At 42.5% G+C, this 19880-nt stretch overlaps 1 protein-coding gene across 1 annotated transcript in view; it reads left to right on the plus strand.

Moving 5' to 3' along the window:
* Positions 1–18819, plus strand: part of SLC22A23 (solute carrier family 22 member 23) — a gene marked incomplete at its 5' end in the record, with an annotated part of 279935 nt that extends 261116 nt beyond the window's left edge. The window contains one exon of the mRNA XM_045292234.1: positions 14920–18819. Within this exon, the coding sequence (XP_045148169.1) occupies positions 14920–15283 (364 nt within the window). The remainder of the gene's footprint in view (positions 1–14919) is intronic.
* Between the last annotated feature and the right edge of the window lie 1061 nt (positions 18820–19880).

Here is a 19880-nt window from a genome sequence, read left to right on the forward strand (position 1 = left end):
AAAAAGAAAAGAAAGATAAAAAGGAGGGTGGCAGGGGGAAGGCCTGGGGATCTGCTTCTGTAAAGATTGCAGCTAAGGAAAATTCAGAGTAGTTCTACTCTGTGATAGGCCATCAAGATCACTCAAAGGTCCCCAACAAGAGCAGCAATGCAGGTTTGGTCCTTTCTTGGCACTGTTCCTTAGCCATGGGGATGTGGGCACTCTAATTCTTTTCATCTTTGGAGATACCAGCCTAACAAAAGGATATGCTCTAAGTCAAAAGTGCATCCCTTAATTGCAGTGGCATATTGCTTTCTTGAGAATGGCTGTCCATGACTTGCCAGAGATCTCATCTTGAGTCATATCACACTGAATTTCTTATAGGACTATCATTAGCATTTTAAAATCACATGCTCATTTAAAATATAAATTGTGAGTTTGGCAAAGATCAACCCAGAGGTCAGCCTTATAGCACCCTTCCCTGCTCCCAACCTTGTTTTTTCACACGGAGGAGCAAGCACACGCACGCCATCACAGGCCAGGGAGTCTGCATGTGATGGCTATGTTGGCCCCTCTGGGGTTGTGGGCTATTTTATAGTGTTATTCCCACCTAAAATGTTTTGTCAGCTGTATTTAAGTCTAAGGAGTCTTGATGCCACAATCAGGTAAATGAAGGCTTGTGGTTCAAAACCACCAGCTGCTCCACAGGAGAAAGATGAGGCTCTGCTCCTTTATGGTCTCAGAACCCCGACATAGGCTCGCTGTGAGTCAGAATTGACTCAATGGAGGTGGGCTTATATTTATTTCTGAACTATTAGTACAGATTTGACTACCCTTGATGTGTGGTACAAACAACGAATATGTTCAGTGGCTAACAAAATAGTTCTAGTCTACCCAGAGGCACCTCAGAAGAAAGGCCTGATGAGCTGCAGGAGTCCGACTTATTATGGAGTTGTTTTCCAGTGGCTTCATCACTACTTAGTTCTGATGTGCATTGAATCCCTTTTTTTTTCTTTCAGTTTTCATTATTACAGCCTTTTACTTTCAGTTTGTTGTTGTTTTCTGGTTCAAATCTTTGACCAACTTTTCAGTGCTTTTAAACCTTGACTAAATGCAGTCTCACCTGGTATTAATTATGTGTATTTCTGAAACTATGTTGTTGTTGTTGTTGTTGTTTTCTCTAGTTTCCTTTTGATTCCATTAACTAGAACACTCTCTTAGAAATTCACATGAGGTAGTGTTAGTCCCATTTGTTTATTTGGTTTTTAAAGAAACTTAGTGTGTTAGGCTGGGTTGACTAGAGAAACAAATCTGGTGACACTCCTCCATGTGTATAAGATAGAGCTTTATATCAAGGAATAATTGTACATGAAATAAACATCCCAGCCCCGTCCTGATCAAGCCCATAAGTCTGATAGTGCATAAGTCCTGCTTCAGATCACGCAGCTACATGCAATGATAGTGCATAAGTCCTGCTTCAGATCACGCAGCTACATGCAATGATACAAGATGCAGGAAGGTCACAGGCCAGTGGGTGCAGAGTATAGATCCAGTGGCAGTAGATGCATCTCCGGAGCTTGTGCAAGTCTCCACATGGCATAAACAGGAAGGTGAAGGGAGAAAGAGAGGAGGTTCCCTAGATCCTCTTTATGAAAAGACCACACCCACAGGGAGGCACCATCAAGCTGTGACCTGATTGACAGGCTAGACTTCACCCATATCTTCTTATGGGTGCCATGTTGGCACAGAAAACTGTCACACATACTATAGTTATTGACAGAGCCCATCTCAAGAAATGAAATCAACAACAATATCCTATTAAACCCTCCATAGATGTTGCTCTTTTTCTCCCCCCACACCCCCTCCTCCCACCCCACTCAACAATCCTGTTCTCCCCGTTTCTGCCCCACATTGGCCTCCTCATAGTCATCAAAGTCTTATCGGTGTATAAACCTTGTTTCTTTTGCTTCGTTTTTTCTTTACAACAATGGTGTTATTAAATACTTACCTTTGTAAACTTGACTGAGTTTGCTAAGCAAAATGTTTTTCTAGTTTTGTTCACATCTTGTGATGTTTAAGAAAGTTGTCATTACTTTTTATTGATGCTTAGTATTATGAATGTACTAGAGCAGTGGTTCTCCACCTTCCTCATGGCATGACCCTTTCATGCAGTTCCACAGGTTGTGGTGACCCCCACCCATAAAGTTATTTTCGTTGCTACTTCATAACTGTAATTTTTCTACTGTTATGAATCGGGCGACCCCTATAAAAGGGTCCTTTGACACACACACACACACACACACACACACACACACACACCATAGGGGTCGCAACTCACAGGTTGAGAACCACTGTACTAGAGCTTGATTATCCATTCCTCTATAATTGGGATTGTTTTTGTTGTTTTCTCGGTTTTGCTAATATGGAAATTGCTGCAATAATCAGGTGTGCGTATGTCAGTGCCTGTTGTATTCTTCATTTCTTTAGGGTATACACCCAGGAGAGAGATTTCTGGGTCATAAGGTACTTCTACTTGCTCTATTTAAGGAAGAGTCATACTGGTTTCCTAGTGGTTGTACAATTCTACAGTCCCATCAGCAATGTAAAAGTGTTCCTCTCCACCATTTATGATTTTGTTTTATTGGATTTCGCTAGAAGTGTCAGTGAAAGATGCTATCTCATTGTTGTTTTCATTTGTATTTCTCTAATGATCATAGACTGATGATCATGAACATTTCTTCCTGTGACTGTTGCCTGTCTGAATGTCATCTTTGGTAAATTGTCTATTCGTGTCTTGTGCCCATTTGTCGATTGGGTTATTTGCATTTTGTTGTTGGTAAGCTGCTGTAGTTTTCTATAAATTTTGGAGATCGGCCCTTTCTCTGATATATTATTACTGAATATTTTTCCCCAATGTGTGAGTTCTTTGTTGATTCTTGATGAAATACTTTGGTGTGCATAAATGTCACAGGCCCTGATTCTTTATTTTGCTTTGTAGTATGGATATTATTCATTATGTTCAGTAGGTGTTTATGCCTTTCATTGAATCTTTTACATTTTCCCTTATTTTTTCATTAATAGTCTTTATAATGGTGTGATTTGTAGTTAGGTCTTTGATCCATCTTGAGTTCATTTCTGTACAAGTGTGAAGTGTGGGTCCTGGTTTATTCTTCTACAGGTGAACATATGGTTTTTCCAGCACCATTTGTTGAAAAGGCCAGCCCTTGCCCATTTACTGTGTTTTAGTCCTTTATCAAAAGTTAGGTGTATATAGGTACTTGGTTATATTTTGGGTTCTCAATTCTAATTCATTGGTCTTCGTATCTATCACTGTACCCCTACCAGGCTGTTTTGCTGACCATGGCTATATAGTAGGTTTAAGGTCTGGGAGTGGAAGGCCTCTTACTTTGTTTTTATTCTTTAATAGTGTTTTATTTATACTAGGCTTCTTTCCTTTCCATATAAAGTTGGTGATTAGTTTCACATTTCTTTGAAGAACTGTGGTGGGATTTGGATCAGAATTGGATTGAATTTATAAATTATTTTTTGTAATATTGACATTTTCACAATGTTTAATCTACTTACCCACGAACATGGTAACTTGTTCCATTTGTATAAGTTTCCTTCAGTTTCTTAAGAGTATTTTGTAGTTTTACATGTTTCTCTGGTAAGATTTATTCCTAAATATTTTATCTTTTGTGTAGTTATTGTAAAATGCATTGTTCTCTTGATATCTTTTTTGGTATCATCATCTTTAATACACAAGATTCCAACTGATTTCTATATATTGATCTTTTTTTAAAATTCATTTTATTGGGGCCTCGTACAACTCTTATCACAATCCATCCATACATACATACATTGTGCCAAGCACATTTGTACATTTGTTGCCATCATCATTCTCAAAACATTTGCTTTCTGCTTGAGCCCTTAGTATCAGCTATATTGATCTTTTATAGCCTGCTATACTTTCAAAATTTTCAATTAATTCAAGAAAATTTTAAAAATCATTTTATTAGGTGCTCATACAACTCTTATCACAATCCATACATACATCAATTGTGTAAAGCACATTTGTACATTCATTGCCCTCATCAGCTCCTCATTTTTTCCCTTCCTCTCCCCTCCCTCATGAACCCTTGATAAATTATAAATTATTATTTTGTCATATCTTGCACTGTCCGATGTCTCCCTTCACCCACTTTTCTGTTGTCCATCCCCCAGGGAGGAGGTTATATGTAGAGCCTTGTGATAGGTTCCCCCTTTCTACCCCACCTTCCCTTCACCCTCCCAGTATTGCCACTCTCACCACTGGTCCTGAAGGGACCATCTGTCCTGGATTCCCTGTGTTTTCAGTTCCTATCTGTGCCAGTGTACATCCTCTGGTCTAGCCAGATTTGTAAGGTAGAATTAGGATCATGATAGTGGGGTGGGGGGGGGCATTTAAGAACTAGAGGAAAGTTGCATGTTTCATCCTTGCTACATTGCACACTGACTGGCTCGTCTCCTCCCTGATACCCTTCTGTAAGGGGATGTCCATTGGCCTACAAATGGGCTTTGGGTCTCCACTCCACACTAACCCCCTCATTCACAATGATATGATTTTTTGTTCTGATGATGCCTGATATCTGATCCCTTTGACAGCTCATAATCGCTCGGGCTGGTGTGCTTCTTCACTGTGGGCTTTGTTGCTTCTGAGCTAGATGGCCGCTTGTTTACCTTCAAGCCTTTAAGACCACAGACGCTATATCTTTTGATAGCCGGGCACCATCAGCTTTCTTCGTCACATTTGATTCAAGCAATTTTTAAATTGAACCTTTGGGATTTTCTGATATAAGGTTATATCATCTGCAAATAGATTTTATTTCTTCTGTGCCCATATGGATACTCTTAATATCTTTTTAATGTCTTGTGGCTCTTGCTAAAATTTCCAGGACTATATTAAATTAAAATTATGATAAAGGACAACTTTTTCTGGTGCTTATTCAAGGTGGAAATAATGTCAGTTTCTTTACATTAAGTGAGATACAGGTTTCATATTTATGACTTTTATTATGATGAGGCATTTCCCTTATATGACTACTATATTGAGTGTTTTCATCAGGAATACATGTTGAATTTCATCATATGCCTTTTCTGCTTCTATTGATATAATTATATGGTTCTTCTCATTTATTTTGTTTATGTGGTAAATTACATTGATTGGGGTTTCTAATATTAAACCATTCTTGCATAGTTGGTATGACTCTCACTTGATTGTGATAAATTATTTTTTTTGATACTTATTTGAATTTTGTTGGGTAGTATTTTTTTTAAGATCTTGGCATCTATATTCATTAAATATATTGGTGTATAATTTTCAATTCTTGTACTGTATTTGCCTGGTTTAGGTATCATAGAATTAGTTTGGTACCAGCACATAAATATTGGAACAGTGAAGTAAATATTAAACACCAATATTATTGTGCTGTTGTATTAATAAAAATGAGTTTACCAGTATATTGTCCATATGTGTATTGTGAAATAATTTATATAAAAGTGGCATGAAGTCTTCTCTAACTACTTGATAGACTCCCCCAGTGAAACCATCGGGATCTGGAGTTGTCATGTTGGGAGTTCTTTTATGACTGGATCTACTCCCGTGTTACAGGCTTGTTGAGATTATCTACATCATTCTGTGGAAATTTAGGTAAATAATGCATTTCTAGGAATCTATCCATTTCCTCTAGGGTTTCAAATTGGTTAGAGTACAATTTGTCTTAATATTGTGTGATTATTTTGTATCTCATTTAGTTCTGTTGTAATACAATTCATTTCATTTCTTATTCATAGAATTTTTTTCCCTCATTCCTTTCCTTAGATTTTCCAGTGGTTTATCGATTTTGTTAACCTTTTCAAAGAACTTTTTATCTTTTTTTTCCCTATAGTTTCAAAAAACGTTCGCATTCACTTATTTCTGTCCTGCAAAAGAAACAAGCTCACTGCCATCAAGTTTATGCCAACTCATAGTGACCATGTAGGACAGGGTGGAATTGTGTGTTTCTTGGAAGCAGCATATTAAAAGTTCCCTTTTTAAAAAATCCATGCTGTTAGACTTTTTAAAAAAACTGGTAGATTCCATTCATTTACATTCGGTACTGTTATTGATAAATAGGAATTTGTTGGTGTGTCATTTTGTTATTTTTTCATGGCGCTACTGGTTTCCGTATTCATGATGACTTTCTGTGTTCTGTTCCTGTTGTTACTTGGCTGTCTTCTTGATACTCTCGTTGCTTTGTTTTGTTGAAGTTACACTTTCTTCTTTGTAGATTGTTTAGGTGATTTCTTTCCAATTTTGAAACGGCTTGTTGTATTCTGTGAATGGTTCAAGATCTTCTCCATTTGAGTATTCATCTTCAAGATCGCTGACTTGGTTCCAGTGTTTCTATCTCACTGTTTTCTTTTTTCACAGTTAATCCAGTTCTAGTGTTTTATGATCAGTATCTTTATAAATCTGATTTCATTTGTGTTTAATAGTTGGAAATACCACAAATAAGTGTACAGATAATATTAGTCTTTTCATACACACATACATTAAAAATATACAAGTCATAAAAGTTTGCTCTGACATTGAATAGAAGTTGTATGACGGTTACATTTTGTCAGAAAACTACTTACAGAAGTTTCTGAATCATCTAGATTATCCTTGGAAATGGAGATAGCATTTCTAGTTAGAACATTAGCGAGAATTGTCCCTATGGCTAGTTTCTTTTCTTTTCCTTCTTCATATATTTCACTGTTGCCCAGATCTGCCCACCAGCTTTAACACTGCCCACCAGTGTTCGGCATTTGGGCCCATGTTTTCAAGAACTACAGCCCCTAATTTAATTTAGAAAAAGACTTTAGCTACCTCATGCTCTTTAAAAATTTTGAAAATTTCTCCTTCTTCTTCAGCATTTCTTTCATTTTCAAAATCCACTAATCCTGATCTAGCAAATCCTTTTTTTGTGATCTATGAACTGTTGCACATCAATGATTTCAAGCACTAAATTAAGCATTCTTGCAATATGAATGATGTTTCTACTGATCTTTTCCACCTGTCCATCTTATTATCCTGACCAAATGCTTGGAGAGTGCTTGTTAGAGCGGAGCATTGCCTAAATTTCCATTATTAATTATCTCTCCCAACAGACTTCATTGTAGACCAATCCATAGCTTATTATACAGCAGTGTTTATAACGGTTAATTATAAAATTGAGAGTCTGCAAGTAAATATTTAAGAACGATAACATCAGCAAATTATGCATTGTTACAATGGTATGTAGTACATATTACTAACAATAGAGTATGCCAAAAAACAGAACAACAACAAAAAAAACCACCAGATGGTCATAGTCTAGTTTGTCATAACTTGAATATATTGTAAGTCAGGGACAAACTTGTACTTAAAAATATTCAACCATTGAACACTCTTTTTGTTTTTTCCAATTATCAAGTTGATCAAGATATTCTTACTCTTGGCAACATCATGTGTACGAAGTAGAACTGCTTCATAGTATTTTTTCAGGCTGTGTCCTTTTAATTTTTTCATTTTATATCTATATACATATTTTTAAGATCACTTTTATTGGGGGCTCTTATACATCATCTCCATACATTTTATCTTATATATCTTATCCATACATCAATTGTATCAAGCGTATTTGTACATATGTTGTCATCATTATTTTCTAAACATTTACATTCTATTTGTGCCCTTGGTTTCAGCTCCTCTTTTTACCTTCTCTTTCCCCATCCCACCCTCGTGATCCCTTGATAAATTATAAATTATTATTAATTTCTTATCTTACACTGACTGCTGTCTCCCCCCCCTACCCCTCATCCCCACCCCTGGTTTCTTCCACCCTCCTCTCCCCACCTTCCCCCTACCATTCTGGTATTGCTACTCCCATTTCTGTTCCTGAGAGGTTTATCTGACCTGGATTCCATGTGTTATTAGCTCTTTTATGTTACCGGTGTACATGCGCCAGTCTATCCCAAAGTGAAAGGCAAGACTGGGTTCATGATAGTGGGAGGTGGGGAAGCCTCAAGAAACCAGAGGATATTGTGTTTCGTTGGTGCGATACTTCACCCTGGTTGACTCATCCGTCCCTTTTGACCTTTCTGTGAGAGGATGTCCACTTGTCTATAGATGGATTTGGGGTCTCTGCTCTGACCCTCCTTGTTCTCAACAATATGTTTTTTCTGTTTGTTTATTTCTTTGTTTGTTTTGGGTCTTCTGGTGCCTGTTACCTGATTCCGTCGACACCTCATGACCGCGCAGGCTGGTGTGCTTCTTCCATGTGGGCTTGCTGCTTCTCTGCTAGATGGCCACTTGTTTAATGCCAAGCCTTTAAGACCCCAGACACTATATCTTTTGATAGCCAGGCCACCATCAGCTTTCTTCACCACATTTGCTTCACCATTTTCTCTTCAGCGATCATGCCGAGCGGGTGAGCATCATGGAATGCCAGGTTGTTAGAACAAAGTGTTCTTACCTTGAGGGAGGGCTTGAGCAGAGGCCCAAAGTCCATCCACTTCCTCAATGTATTGCCATATAAATATATATACCTATGCCAATGCCTCTATTTTTATGAATTAATATATTTACATAAGTGTCCACCTATGCTTATACTTCTATCCATAGCTTTGCTTCCTAGATTTTTCCTGTTTCTTTTTACCTTCCTCCCCCACCATCATGCTTGCCCTTCTTCTGCCTCTTAGTAATTCCCCTCAGCTAGATTGCTGTTGCTCCAACACCACGGGGATCTCTGCATCCTCCTCATTGTTGATTTTAATTCCCTAGTTGTTCCCCTGTCTGTAGCATTGTTTGCTCGCTGCTCCCTTCCCCCACCTCCTCCTCCACCCAAGTCCCTCCAGAATCTTGCTTTCACCTGGGGCTTGCTTCCCATGCCCATGCTTACATAGGTAGGCAGGACAACAATAATGTAGACAATACAAAAAGAAACACAATGAATAAATAGGAAAAAAAAATGTCTATATAAAGAAAAATAATAATAACTAACAAAAACAAAACAAAACCGAAAAAGCATAAATAATTCCAGGTCTGTCTGCTGACCTTTATGACTATCTCCCCACTGTTCCTGGGGGGTTCCAGGAACTGCCTGAAGTCTATTTGGGGGTCTCCTCAGGGGGTTTGTGGCTTGGCTTTGCTCCCGTTGCTGATCTGTTATGTTCCCTTCTTGTCAACCATAGACCATTCTATGGAACGGCGCTCTACTACTCTGACATAAATTCAACTTCAGCATAATTGGTTTGAGTTTTTTGTTGTTCATGTTTACGTTATAGAAATATAACAAGGAAAAAAATTTTAAACGAAATGTAACAAGGATAAACTATATAATATAAAAGAGAGAAAAAAGAAAAATAAAAGTGAACCATGGGAGGTGTTAAAATGCAAGATGATGAGGTTCGTGTATTTAACTGAATGATTATCAAGTTTCTGGAATTCTTCATTCAGGTTTGTTACTTCTAATAATTAGATCTGCTTATACATCAGTCAAGGCGCCCGGGATTGTATGAAGATGAATATGGCATCAAGATTGGAGGAAGGCTTATCAATAACCTGCGACGCAGATGACTCATGTCTGCTGAGAGTGAGGACCTGAGGCACTTGCTGACGGCACTCTGTAGTACGGATGACAAGTCCATGCAAAGAAGACCCAAACCCTCACAACTAGACCAATATGTAACTGCAGGGTAAACAGAGAGAAGACTGAAGCTGTCCAAGGTTTCGTCTTGGTGGGCTTCACAATCAATTCTCATGGAAGCAGCAGTCAAGAGATCAAACAATGCATTGCTTTTGGGTACATTTGTTGCACAAACATCTTTAAAGTATTGAAAACAAGGGTTTTTTTGGAGGACTAAGATGTGCCTGGCCAAAGTCAGAGTATTTTCATTTGCCTCGTACGCATGTGAAAGGAGCACATTTTATAAGGAAGGCCAAAGAAAACTCAAGGCATTTGAATTATAGTGCTGGTGGAGAATATTGAAAGTACCACGAACTGCCAAAAGAGCACACAAATCTGCCTCGGATGAGGCAGCATGCCCCTTGGAAGCAAGGATAGGAAGACTTCATCGTAATACTTTGGACATATTGTCAGGAGAGGCCAGTCCTGAAAAAGACATTGTGCTTGATAAAGTTGAGGAGCAGTGAAAACGAGGAAAGCCCCGGACAAGATGAATTGACAGAGTGGTTGTAACAGTGGGCTCAAACGTCAGAGAACCAATGTGAGGATGGTGCAGGAAGAGGCACTGGTTCATACCGTTGTACATGAGGGCACTATGAATCGGAACCAACTTCATAGCACCTAACAGCACAGGGGCCCCAATGGCACTGTTGGGTGCGCGTCAGACTGTTTATCAGCTAGTCAGACGCAGCAGCTGCTCCCTGGGAGACTAACTGCTCCTGTAAAGATTTACTGCCTCAGAAGTTCTGTAAAAGATCAGCCGTTTGAACCGACTAACAGATCCACAGGAGAAACAGCTTGGCAGTATGCAACCAGAAGGGGTGCAGCCTAGGAAACCCTATTAGATACGTGATCACTATGAATTGGGATCAACTCAATGGCACACAACAGTAACAACACACATACATTTTTCTACCCTTAAAACTTAGTTTCATGTTACGACTTGTAATCAGGAAATAATAAAATGTCTGCACTCCCAAAGCACTACATGGAGGCAAGACTTGCCCCCTGATGTTCTTCAACTTGTAAATTAAGGCATCATGGACATGTAAAAGAGCCGCGGTGGCGTGGTAGGTTTTGCTTTGAGCTGCTAACCAGAATGTCGGCAGTTTAAGCCCACCAACCACTCCAGAGCAGAACAACCAAGAGCAGCTGTGCATTTCGATGTTGAGCATCTTCTCATGTGCTAATTGGCCATTGGTGTCACTTCTTTGGGAGAAGTGTCAATTCAAATGTTTGGATCTTTTGCCCATTTTTAAAAAATGGATTGTCTTCTTGTTTTCTTTTATGGATTCTGCTTTTGGTGTCATCTGTACAGTCATTGCTCACTGAAGATCACAAAGATTTTCTCCCACATTTTCCTCTAGAATAGTGATGGCTTTAGCTCTTACATTTACCTGTGTGCTACTTTGAACTGACTTTTGTAGATGGTGTGAAGTAAGAGTGTAACGTCATGTTTGCAAGTGGCTCTCTCGTGTCTCCGCACCACTTATGGAGAAGAGTGTCTGCAAAGTGGTGGGAACAGGAGGAGTAGCATCAGAACCCGCCTAACGTCAGGGAAGAGAATGACGCGGATTGGTGGAAAGGTCAAACATGCGTCTGCTCCCCACGTTTTTCACCAGGTCTGACACAGGCCATCCTCCCCAAGGCACTACTTGTGGGCTAGGTGTGACCATCCATTAAGCACCGAGAACTTCCGAGCACGTACTGACAGTGAAGCAGTTCACGAAGAAAGCAATGGCACGACACAGGAGCAGGGACACCAGGCTACAACTCGAGCTCTACATCAGGAAGCATGGAAGGAAAGTCTGCCTTCAGTGCCGGGCACCTTTCTTTTTTGCTTCAGGGCAGCGTTCAAAGCTCGTTTTGACGTGACAGGCTTGCTCTCTGCTCTCCAAGGACAGGCCTCCTCACGTTTCCCTCAGGACGTGCTCCTCTCAGCTCTGACATCGTTTACCACCAGCTCGGCTGCGGGGCCGTTCTGGGCCTGTTGCTTTGCCTCCTTCCAGCCTCCTCACAGGAATCCTCAGTGCCACAGCCCTTGACCCCTGGCCAGCTCTTTTCGAAGGTTGTCTACCTCTTCTCTGCTCTTCCTTCCTTCCTTCTGCTTCTTCCTGCTGTCCATCTTCCTCCTTTTTTCTGTCTTGAAAGTCTCCTTGTGGTTGGCTGCTTATAGTCACAACTTCTGGTCAATGTGAAGGCATGCGCCCTCCCACGGGAGGGAGGGGGGAACAGCTGGTGGGATGGGAACAAACACCTTATTAGGAAGCTACAGATGCCTCATTTGCATATTGCCAATCACCGCAAGGTACCTAGCAATCACAGGGCAGGCTGCAGTTCCGGCCCAGACAAAATGTATCAAACCAAATTGTTTACAGTTACCCAAGAGATATTTAATCAACCTAAGCAAAAGTAACAAACTCTCTGGGGAGGAAAAGGAAGGCCACCGTAACTCCTCAGGTCTTACAGGAAACATCTGCCAATGTGTTTTTCCAAACAATGGGCAAAGCGCCACATAATGGGACTCATTGCACCATACTATACATGATTGGATTTGCCCTCATAAAAAGTAAGTTGACTATAATGTAAAGGTTTATTTGTTAACTTTCCTTTTTTTCCCCAAATGATGCATGTTTATCAATACCATACTGCCTGGATGACTGTAGTTGTACAGTAAGTTTGAAATTTGGAAGTTAATTTCTCCAACTTGGCCATTTTCCAAAATTATTTACTAATATGGATTCTTTGAATTTCTATATAGATTTTAGAATTAGCTTATCATGTTTTAGCAAACAATATCTACTTGGCTTTTGGTAGGGAAAGATCAACATTGTTTTGTAGATGTCAGGATACAAGTTTGTGTTTCTTTTGTTAAACTTATTTCTAAGAATTTGATTGTTTTAAATGCCATTGTGACTGCAATCTTCTTTTTTTTCTTTCCCAAAAAACCATTTTATTAGGAGCTAATCCAGACATCATACCCCTCATAGTTCAATTATATTAAGCAGTGTTGTACAATTACTACTCCAATCAGTTCCAAAACATTTTCCTCCTTCTTTAAATCCTTGACATCAGCTCCCCTGACAGTCTCCCACCATACCTCACAGGTATCCTTATTCCAGTTGTTGTCTCGATGGTTCCCACCTATCCTGGGCTTCATATACCACAAAACATAGAAACGCACATAACAGAGAGTCAAGAAGGCTACCAACAATGGCAAACTATAACACAGACATATCCCAATATGAAATATAGATATTAAAAACCAGATCAAACACAAAGTATACCAGAAGGGATATATCTCCAATACTCTGTGTGATAACCATCCCCCAATTATGGTTAGAGGGAAATCACCGAGGCGTGTTCCCTGTGGAGACCCTGCAAATGTATTTTGGGCTTCCACTGTCATCCACAGCCTTCTGCACACCAGAATTTCAGTTTAAGCTCTGACACTATTCCCTCCTTTGGATTTGGATTATATAATTTAGAATCATTAAATCTTGAGTGTTGGAGTGCTTCTTCCAGGGGGGCTTAGTGGACATGAGAGTGGAATGTTCTGAACTTTCATTTTTCTATTCTTTCTTCCTTGTTTAGAGACATATAATGGATTTATATGTATGAATCTTGTATGGCAGGGGGGAGGGGCAGATCTTCTCCTTTGTGGAAATGTTCATTATCTTTGAAACTCCATTTTGCCACAAACTTTTGGAAGCTCCAAAAGTTTGTGACCTTGTGAAATAGTCTCTTCTTATGTAGGACCAAAAGAATCCTATCTCCTACCTTCTACTTCAGGGAGCTCTCGTTTAGCTCCTACTGCTAAGTGCATCTAAGGAAGAAAGCCATGTTGTTAAGAGGTGAATTCTTCTTGTGCATTTCCACTAGAAAGCTCCTCCTCAGGCCAGCTAGAATAGGTGTCCCTGGAGCTCCTGACTGCTGGGCCTGGTTCTCCTCCCGGGAGCTGGGTAATTCTGCTCCCTAGCACAAGCTCTCACCCCGTCTTTCCAGGGTAGCCCTACAGCTGGAGACTGTGAGGTACAGATCACGTGCCATGGGAACACTACTCTCTGCTGCAGCCCAGCAATGCCCTGCCCCTTCAGGGGCAGCAAACATCACATGCCCCGAATGTACCTTCATGCCAAAGAACAGCTGTTGGAGCTATAAGGCATTCCATTAACGTGGCAATCTTGGAAGGCCTCTCACAGTAAATGGGGCAGAGGTCACCAGCTCAGGCTTCAGGAGCACCACAGTCTGGGTCTGGTCTGGTTCTGTGAGCCTTCTGCACAGCATTTCCCAGAGATCTGGAGATGCACAGACAGATTTTAGAAAACAGATGGTAGAACAAACAAGCAAGAACAAACCACTGCCGTTGCATCAGTTCTATGCGACAGGGTTGGAAGAAGTGCTCCCTAGGTTTCTGACTGACGGGTTCACATTGCAGCAAAGCGGTCAACAAACACCAGGCATGGTAGACGCAGGTGGGGCAGGGATGTTGTCTTCTTATAAATTACCTGTCAAGACCTTACATTACAGCAGGAAGAAGTCTCCTCTGCTGCTGGTGTTTAATAAGAGCTTGATATCATAGTAACCCCCAACCTTTATTTTATCATAGAATAGGAAGCCTCAGGGAACTTGCATTACTCTGTAACATTTTGTTTTGCATAGTCATTGATGACCAGTGTTGCTCATTTTCTTTTTACAGTTATCTAAAAAAGCTTCCTTTAAAAACAAACTTAAGTGAAGGGAGACATCGGACAGGGCAAGATATGACAAAATAATAATTCATAAATTATCAAGGGTTCATAAGGGAGGGGGGAGGGGGGAAGAAGGGGAAAAATGAGGACCTAATGCCAGGGGCTTAAGTGGAGAGCAAATGTTTTGAGAATGATGAGGACAATGAATGTACAAATGTGCTTTACACAATTGATGTATGTATGGATTGTGATAAGTTGTATGAGCCCCTAGTAAAATGATTTTTAAAAAAACTTAAGCAAACAACTCGTGAAATGCTGAGGAAAGTCTGAGCCAAATGGGAAGTGATACAGCGATGGCTAGCAGAGGTAGTTGGGGATGTCAGGTGTGTAGACGGTCTCAGTTGCATTTGCTTGGGGGCTCTGCCCCGGCTCCTTTTCTATGGTGGGTGCTCCCAGCATTTTGAGAAGCAGCCGGGCTGTGGGCTGGCCAGGGAAGGGCCACTAACTGTTCTGTCCTGCAGATGCGGCGGGCTGGGGCTGGTGCTGGCCAGTGCAGGTTTCGGCATGCTGACGGCACCCATCATCGAGCTGCACAACCAGAAAGGCTATTTCCTGCACCACATCATCTTTGCCTGCTGCACACTCATCTGTATTATCTGCATCCTCCTGCTCCCCGAGAGCAGGCACCAGAATCTGCCTGAGAACATCTCCAACGGCGAGCACTATACCCGGCAGCCACTGCTGCCGCACAAGAAAGGTGAGCAGCCCCTGCTCCTCACCAACGCCGAGCTGAAGGACTACTCCGGGCTGCACGACGCGGCCCTGGCTGCGGGGGAGGCCCTGCAGCCCGAGAGCACCACGGCGAATGGCAGGAAGACCATGTAGGCCTGCAGGCAGGGTGGGCGCGCTCACTTGGAATGTGGGGGGCCGCACAGAGTCCCAGGCCCGGGCTGAGGATGGTGGGCAGACAGACAACTGGCACAGGGATGGTGTGCTGCCACGCAGTCTAGCAGCATGTGTGTGAGGAGGCAAGCTCGGTGGAAAGAACCCTTTAAAGACTTCCTTTTCTGCCATTAAATGGTTGTATTTATTTTGGTCATTTTTACAAGAAGCACTTTAATCCTTTTCCTCTTGCTGATCACACACAAGACCCCCTCTGTGGGACGAGCTACAGCCAGGCTAAGGATGAGCCTTCAATAACCAAACGTAGCGGCCTCTTCCTCACCCAGCACCACCACTCAGGAGAGCCAACTGTTCTCCCTGCTCCGTGGCCCTGGGCCGCCGAGACCTAACCCACCTCTAGGACTGCATCTTAGACAAGTGACGTGTACAGTACAACATGTAGGTTTTTGCTAGAGAGCCTGTGTATGGTTTTTTTAAAAGCACCCCACCTCTCACCCCCCTTTCTAAGGTTAAAAACTTGTATTCCATGCGTTTGAGGGAAAGCAATTCACAACTATCATTAAAGCCAGCTTAGTCTTTCCTTCAGGGTCAATCTTTTGTACTTAATGCTGGTTTTGCTTTGGGGACATGTGTAAACATTCATCACAAACCTGAAGCGACGAGTGTAAGAGGGCCACGTCTGGCTGACACCAGGTTTGCCTACTTCTGTGCAGAACCAATGTGTCTGAAGCATTTTCATGTTTTGAGTAATGGGATTGTCCAGAGTTAGCTCCAGCAGAAAATGAATTTCCCTTTCATGGACAGCTTTTTGTTTGCTGGCACTACTTGAAACCATGGCTACTTCCTGAGCTAAAACTAATCAGACAATAACTGAAATAGACTCCTACCACGCATCCACAGGAGGGCCACCTGCCGCCCAAACCTACAGCACAGGCCATGAAAAAAATCACCAGCTGGGACACCTGTTGACTTGCTGACGTTGTGCCCAGAGGTGGGGCTCTTTGGACAGTCGATGTCATTCCCAATGTCTTCCTGTGATCCACTTCCGACTCGTCCTCCCTCTGTCAGTGCAGAGGTGGACACAGGGCAAGGCCACTGGATGGACAGCCTCTTGAGAGCATCAAGACAAACCGAGGAAAGCAATAATCAACCAAAGCTTCGCTCCTTCCTCCTGCCCTGTCAGCCGAGGGTTTTCAGTTTGCTCCTTATTTTATCAAAGACAGGATTTCCTCCTGTCTTTCCAGGTCAAGCTTTACCCAACTGTCTCTAGGGGCAGCTCAGTGGAAAGCATGCTCCAGGATGCCTGGGCGCCATTGGCACTCACAGTTGAATCCTCTAAGGTACAGTCCTCCTGGCTCAGGTAGACACCACTTTGTACCAACAGCCAACGGTCTTTTTCAGCTACAGGTCTTCCAGAATGCAGAGGGTCCTGGTGCCTGCCTCCTCTGCCCACCTGCTCGCTAGTGATATGCATCATTGCTGCTCTCCCAAGGAAGCTGGGCTCCGGGTCAGTGGTGGGCAATCCAGTGATTTCAGCTGACCACAGCTATGATTCAAAGGGGCAGAAAGGAGGTTGGCACGCGTCCCTTCCTCCCTTTGCTGATTTCACCTGCTCAGTTGCATGCTAGTCCTTCTGCAAAGACAGCATATACATCAGTGGGAGCCCGGTTGGAGAGAGACTACTTCCCAAGGCACTGGAACGTGTCACCTCACAGCCGATGCCTAGAATCCAAGAGCCTGCTCCAGAGCTGCCTACTCCGTGAGGGATGGTCATTGTGCCCACTGCCCCTGCTCAGATCCCAGGCTCCTTTGTGAGTCACTTCTGTTCCATGTTTCCATGTTGCTCTGCATTCACCTTTAAAAAGGCCTTTCTTTAGATTGGGCAGCTTGATGTGCCAAACCTATAAAATACCTTTTGCCTTTTTTAGAGTCCTTGCTACAAAACCACCTGGCAGCAAACTCTGACATGCAGCACATGACATATATGCAGCCAGGTCAGGCAGTGACCAGGGCAAGTAAGACAGAGCCCCACCCAAGACCCTCAGCACAAGATACCTTGAGATCCACTTGTGGTACTGTAGAAAGGTTTATAAACCTAAGTTGTGAAGATTTGCAAACTTGTGATGTAGTTTTTAAGAAACCTATTGGAGCTAGAACAAGTTGCCGGTGTCCTCTAGAAAGGTGGTGGTGAGGCTAAATACGTAACAACTTCTGTCCCCAGTGCCTCTTCATGGCAAATAGTGACAACAGAAGTTGCCCAATGAAGACCATACTAAGTAAACACTTTAGCCATCAGGACCCAGGCATCAAAGACTAGGAGTGAAATTACAATTAAGTCTAGCTCTTGGGACAGAGGAAGTGTTATTCTTTGAACCTGAGTTTATAGACTTTATTGACCCGACTATCCAGTAGATGATATCTCAGCAAGGCAGCCCATGTGTCTTCAGCCCAGGTAGCCTCAAGGGAGGGACTGCGCTGCTCTCCCAACTGGTCCCAACTGAGGACAGCTGAAGCTTGTGAGGAGCATTTTTACTACTGCAGCCAAAGCAGAACAGCTCCTCTGCAGGGAATGCCCCCATGCGATTGGGTACCAGGTGAGGCAGCAGGGGCTAAGGTCAATCCACATCTGGCCCTGGAGCTCGCCCTCACGTGAGTTGTGCTTGAAGCAGCAATGCTGGTTCCTTCTCAGGCACCTGCCACTTCTAGTCAGTCCTCCACCCCCAGAGATAACACCCCAAGAGAGATACTTCTGGCTGCCCCACCCCTTTTCTGCGCACCCTACCTCCGAAACCATCAGGGAGCTTCGATCCCCTTTCCATAAAAGGTATGCACAAATGTGAACAACGGACAGGGCTCAATCTTCATTTTTTCTTTTCTAAACATGAATCCTTTATCAGCGAACATAAATATCCACACTAGAGATAAGGAAAGTTTCCAATGTTGTTTTCTAAAACTGCATTATCACCTGTACTTAGAGGATACAGGCTGATGAGTGGGGCTTGGCCCCAGAACAGAAAGCAAGACTAGACTAGCAGAGGAAGTACTGCACTCAGACATGACCACTTCCTAGAGCCAAGCAGTCGTTCAGCTGGAAATGCCATTCATGAAGCTTGTGAACTTCCCACCCCCTTACCTTTGTCAAGGAACAAAACCTCATGTTGCTGTAGTGTGTGTAACGTTTGGGGAAGGCAGTGGTATGTTCAGTCCCCTCCCCATCCTGTGTTCCGCTCCTGCTGAGGTTTCCCCAAGAGCTGTGTTGTCGCGGCGCGTGTGGTCGCAATGAGTCTGCTGGGGCTCACTCAGCACAGCCTAAGTCGAGCTCGGGACTGTCCACAAAGCTCCATGTCTGCATGATGTCACATCAGTTGTACCTTGGGAAAACTTTGTATGTAAGTGTACAGAAATAAAAATGTTGCCCCATTAACCAATTTCCTCTGGAATGTCTTCCCTACCTCATCCGGTGGCCTCCAGTGAAGAACATTGACCATGGCTCTGAGTAATAAAAATCCTTATGTTGATTCTGTTCGCACATGGTGTCACTGTTTTAACCCTGCTGTCAACAGCCCTTCCTCCAACCCTGAGAGGGGCAGCTGGTGCCTCTTGCATTGCTTGGAAAGTCATCTTAAAAGACAGGGTTAAAAAAAAAAAAAAGGGGGGCAGAGACTGGGTTAAATGCAAGTTAGGCCATCAGTAACTGGAGGAGGCTTTTCCTCTTAATATTCATGTTCGGCTGATTCACAGCCTGAGGGGCCCTAGCAAGGTCAGGGCAGCATCTTACACTGTGATTCTCCCAGGAAAGATGGCTAACACAAAATTCTCTAATGTAGTATTTTTAAACAAGAAAACAATATTTCTTTAATAAAGTATTTATACCAAAAACTCTTCGCTCAATAGCCCTGATTTGTTATAACTCCTAGAGGTACCCCAGGCTCTCCAAGTTAGGGTTCCGCTGGCCAAGCCGCTCCACAATCACAGTTAAGCCTGCAAGAGGTATGCATTCTCAAACCCCAGACTTGCTCCTCAGAAGTACCTCTCCAGCATGACTCCTGTCACCAACTGGGAGCTTCAAATGTATGCTTTCTGCTGTGACATGAGGTGTGTTACATCAAATCATAGGAGGGGCCCAGATATAGCCCAAAGATGAGACAGTACCGTGCCACAAGCAATTCTCAGCTTGCATGCACTTAGAAGCACCAGGGGGGCTTTTCAAAACTCCCAAAGCCTAGTCCGGACCCAAGGGCAAATGGAAGCTATAAACACAAGGAAGGTCCACAACTGCAGTCTGGATACTCCACCATGAGTCAAGGTCAAGAGGCACTGCTCCCCAAAATACTGCTTTGGGGAAGGGTCATAACGAGAATGCACAACATGATTCTAGTAAAACTGGGGTCCATTTCTAAGTAGCCAAAGCAATGGCCCAGGACTTGAGATAAGCAAGCCAGAATGGTAATGGAAAAGTATCAGGAAGATCACAGAAAAACGTCTGGCTCCATAAAAATGAGATGATAAAACTAAAATGGGCATTTCCATACATTTTATCCTAACAACAACCCAGCAAAGTAGGTACTATATTCCCATT

Source organism: Echinops telfairi, unplaced genomic scaffold, assembly GCF_000313985.2.
Source record: "Echinops telfairi isolate 266 unplaced genomic scaffold, ASM31398v2 ScPeMD7_655;HRSCAF=1070, whole genome shotgun sequence".
NCBI lineage: Eukaryota > Metazoa > Chordata > Mammalia > Afrosoricida > Tenrecidae > Echinops > Echinops telfairi.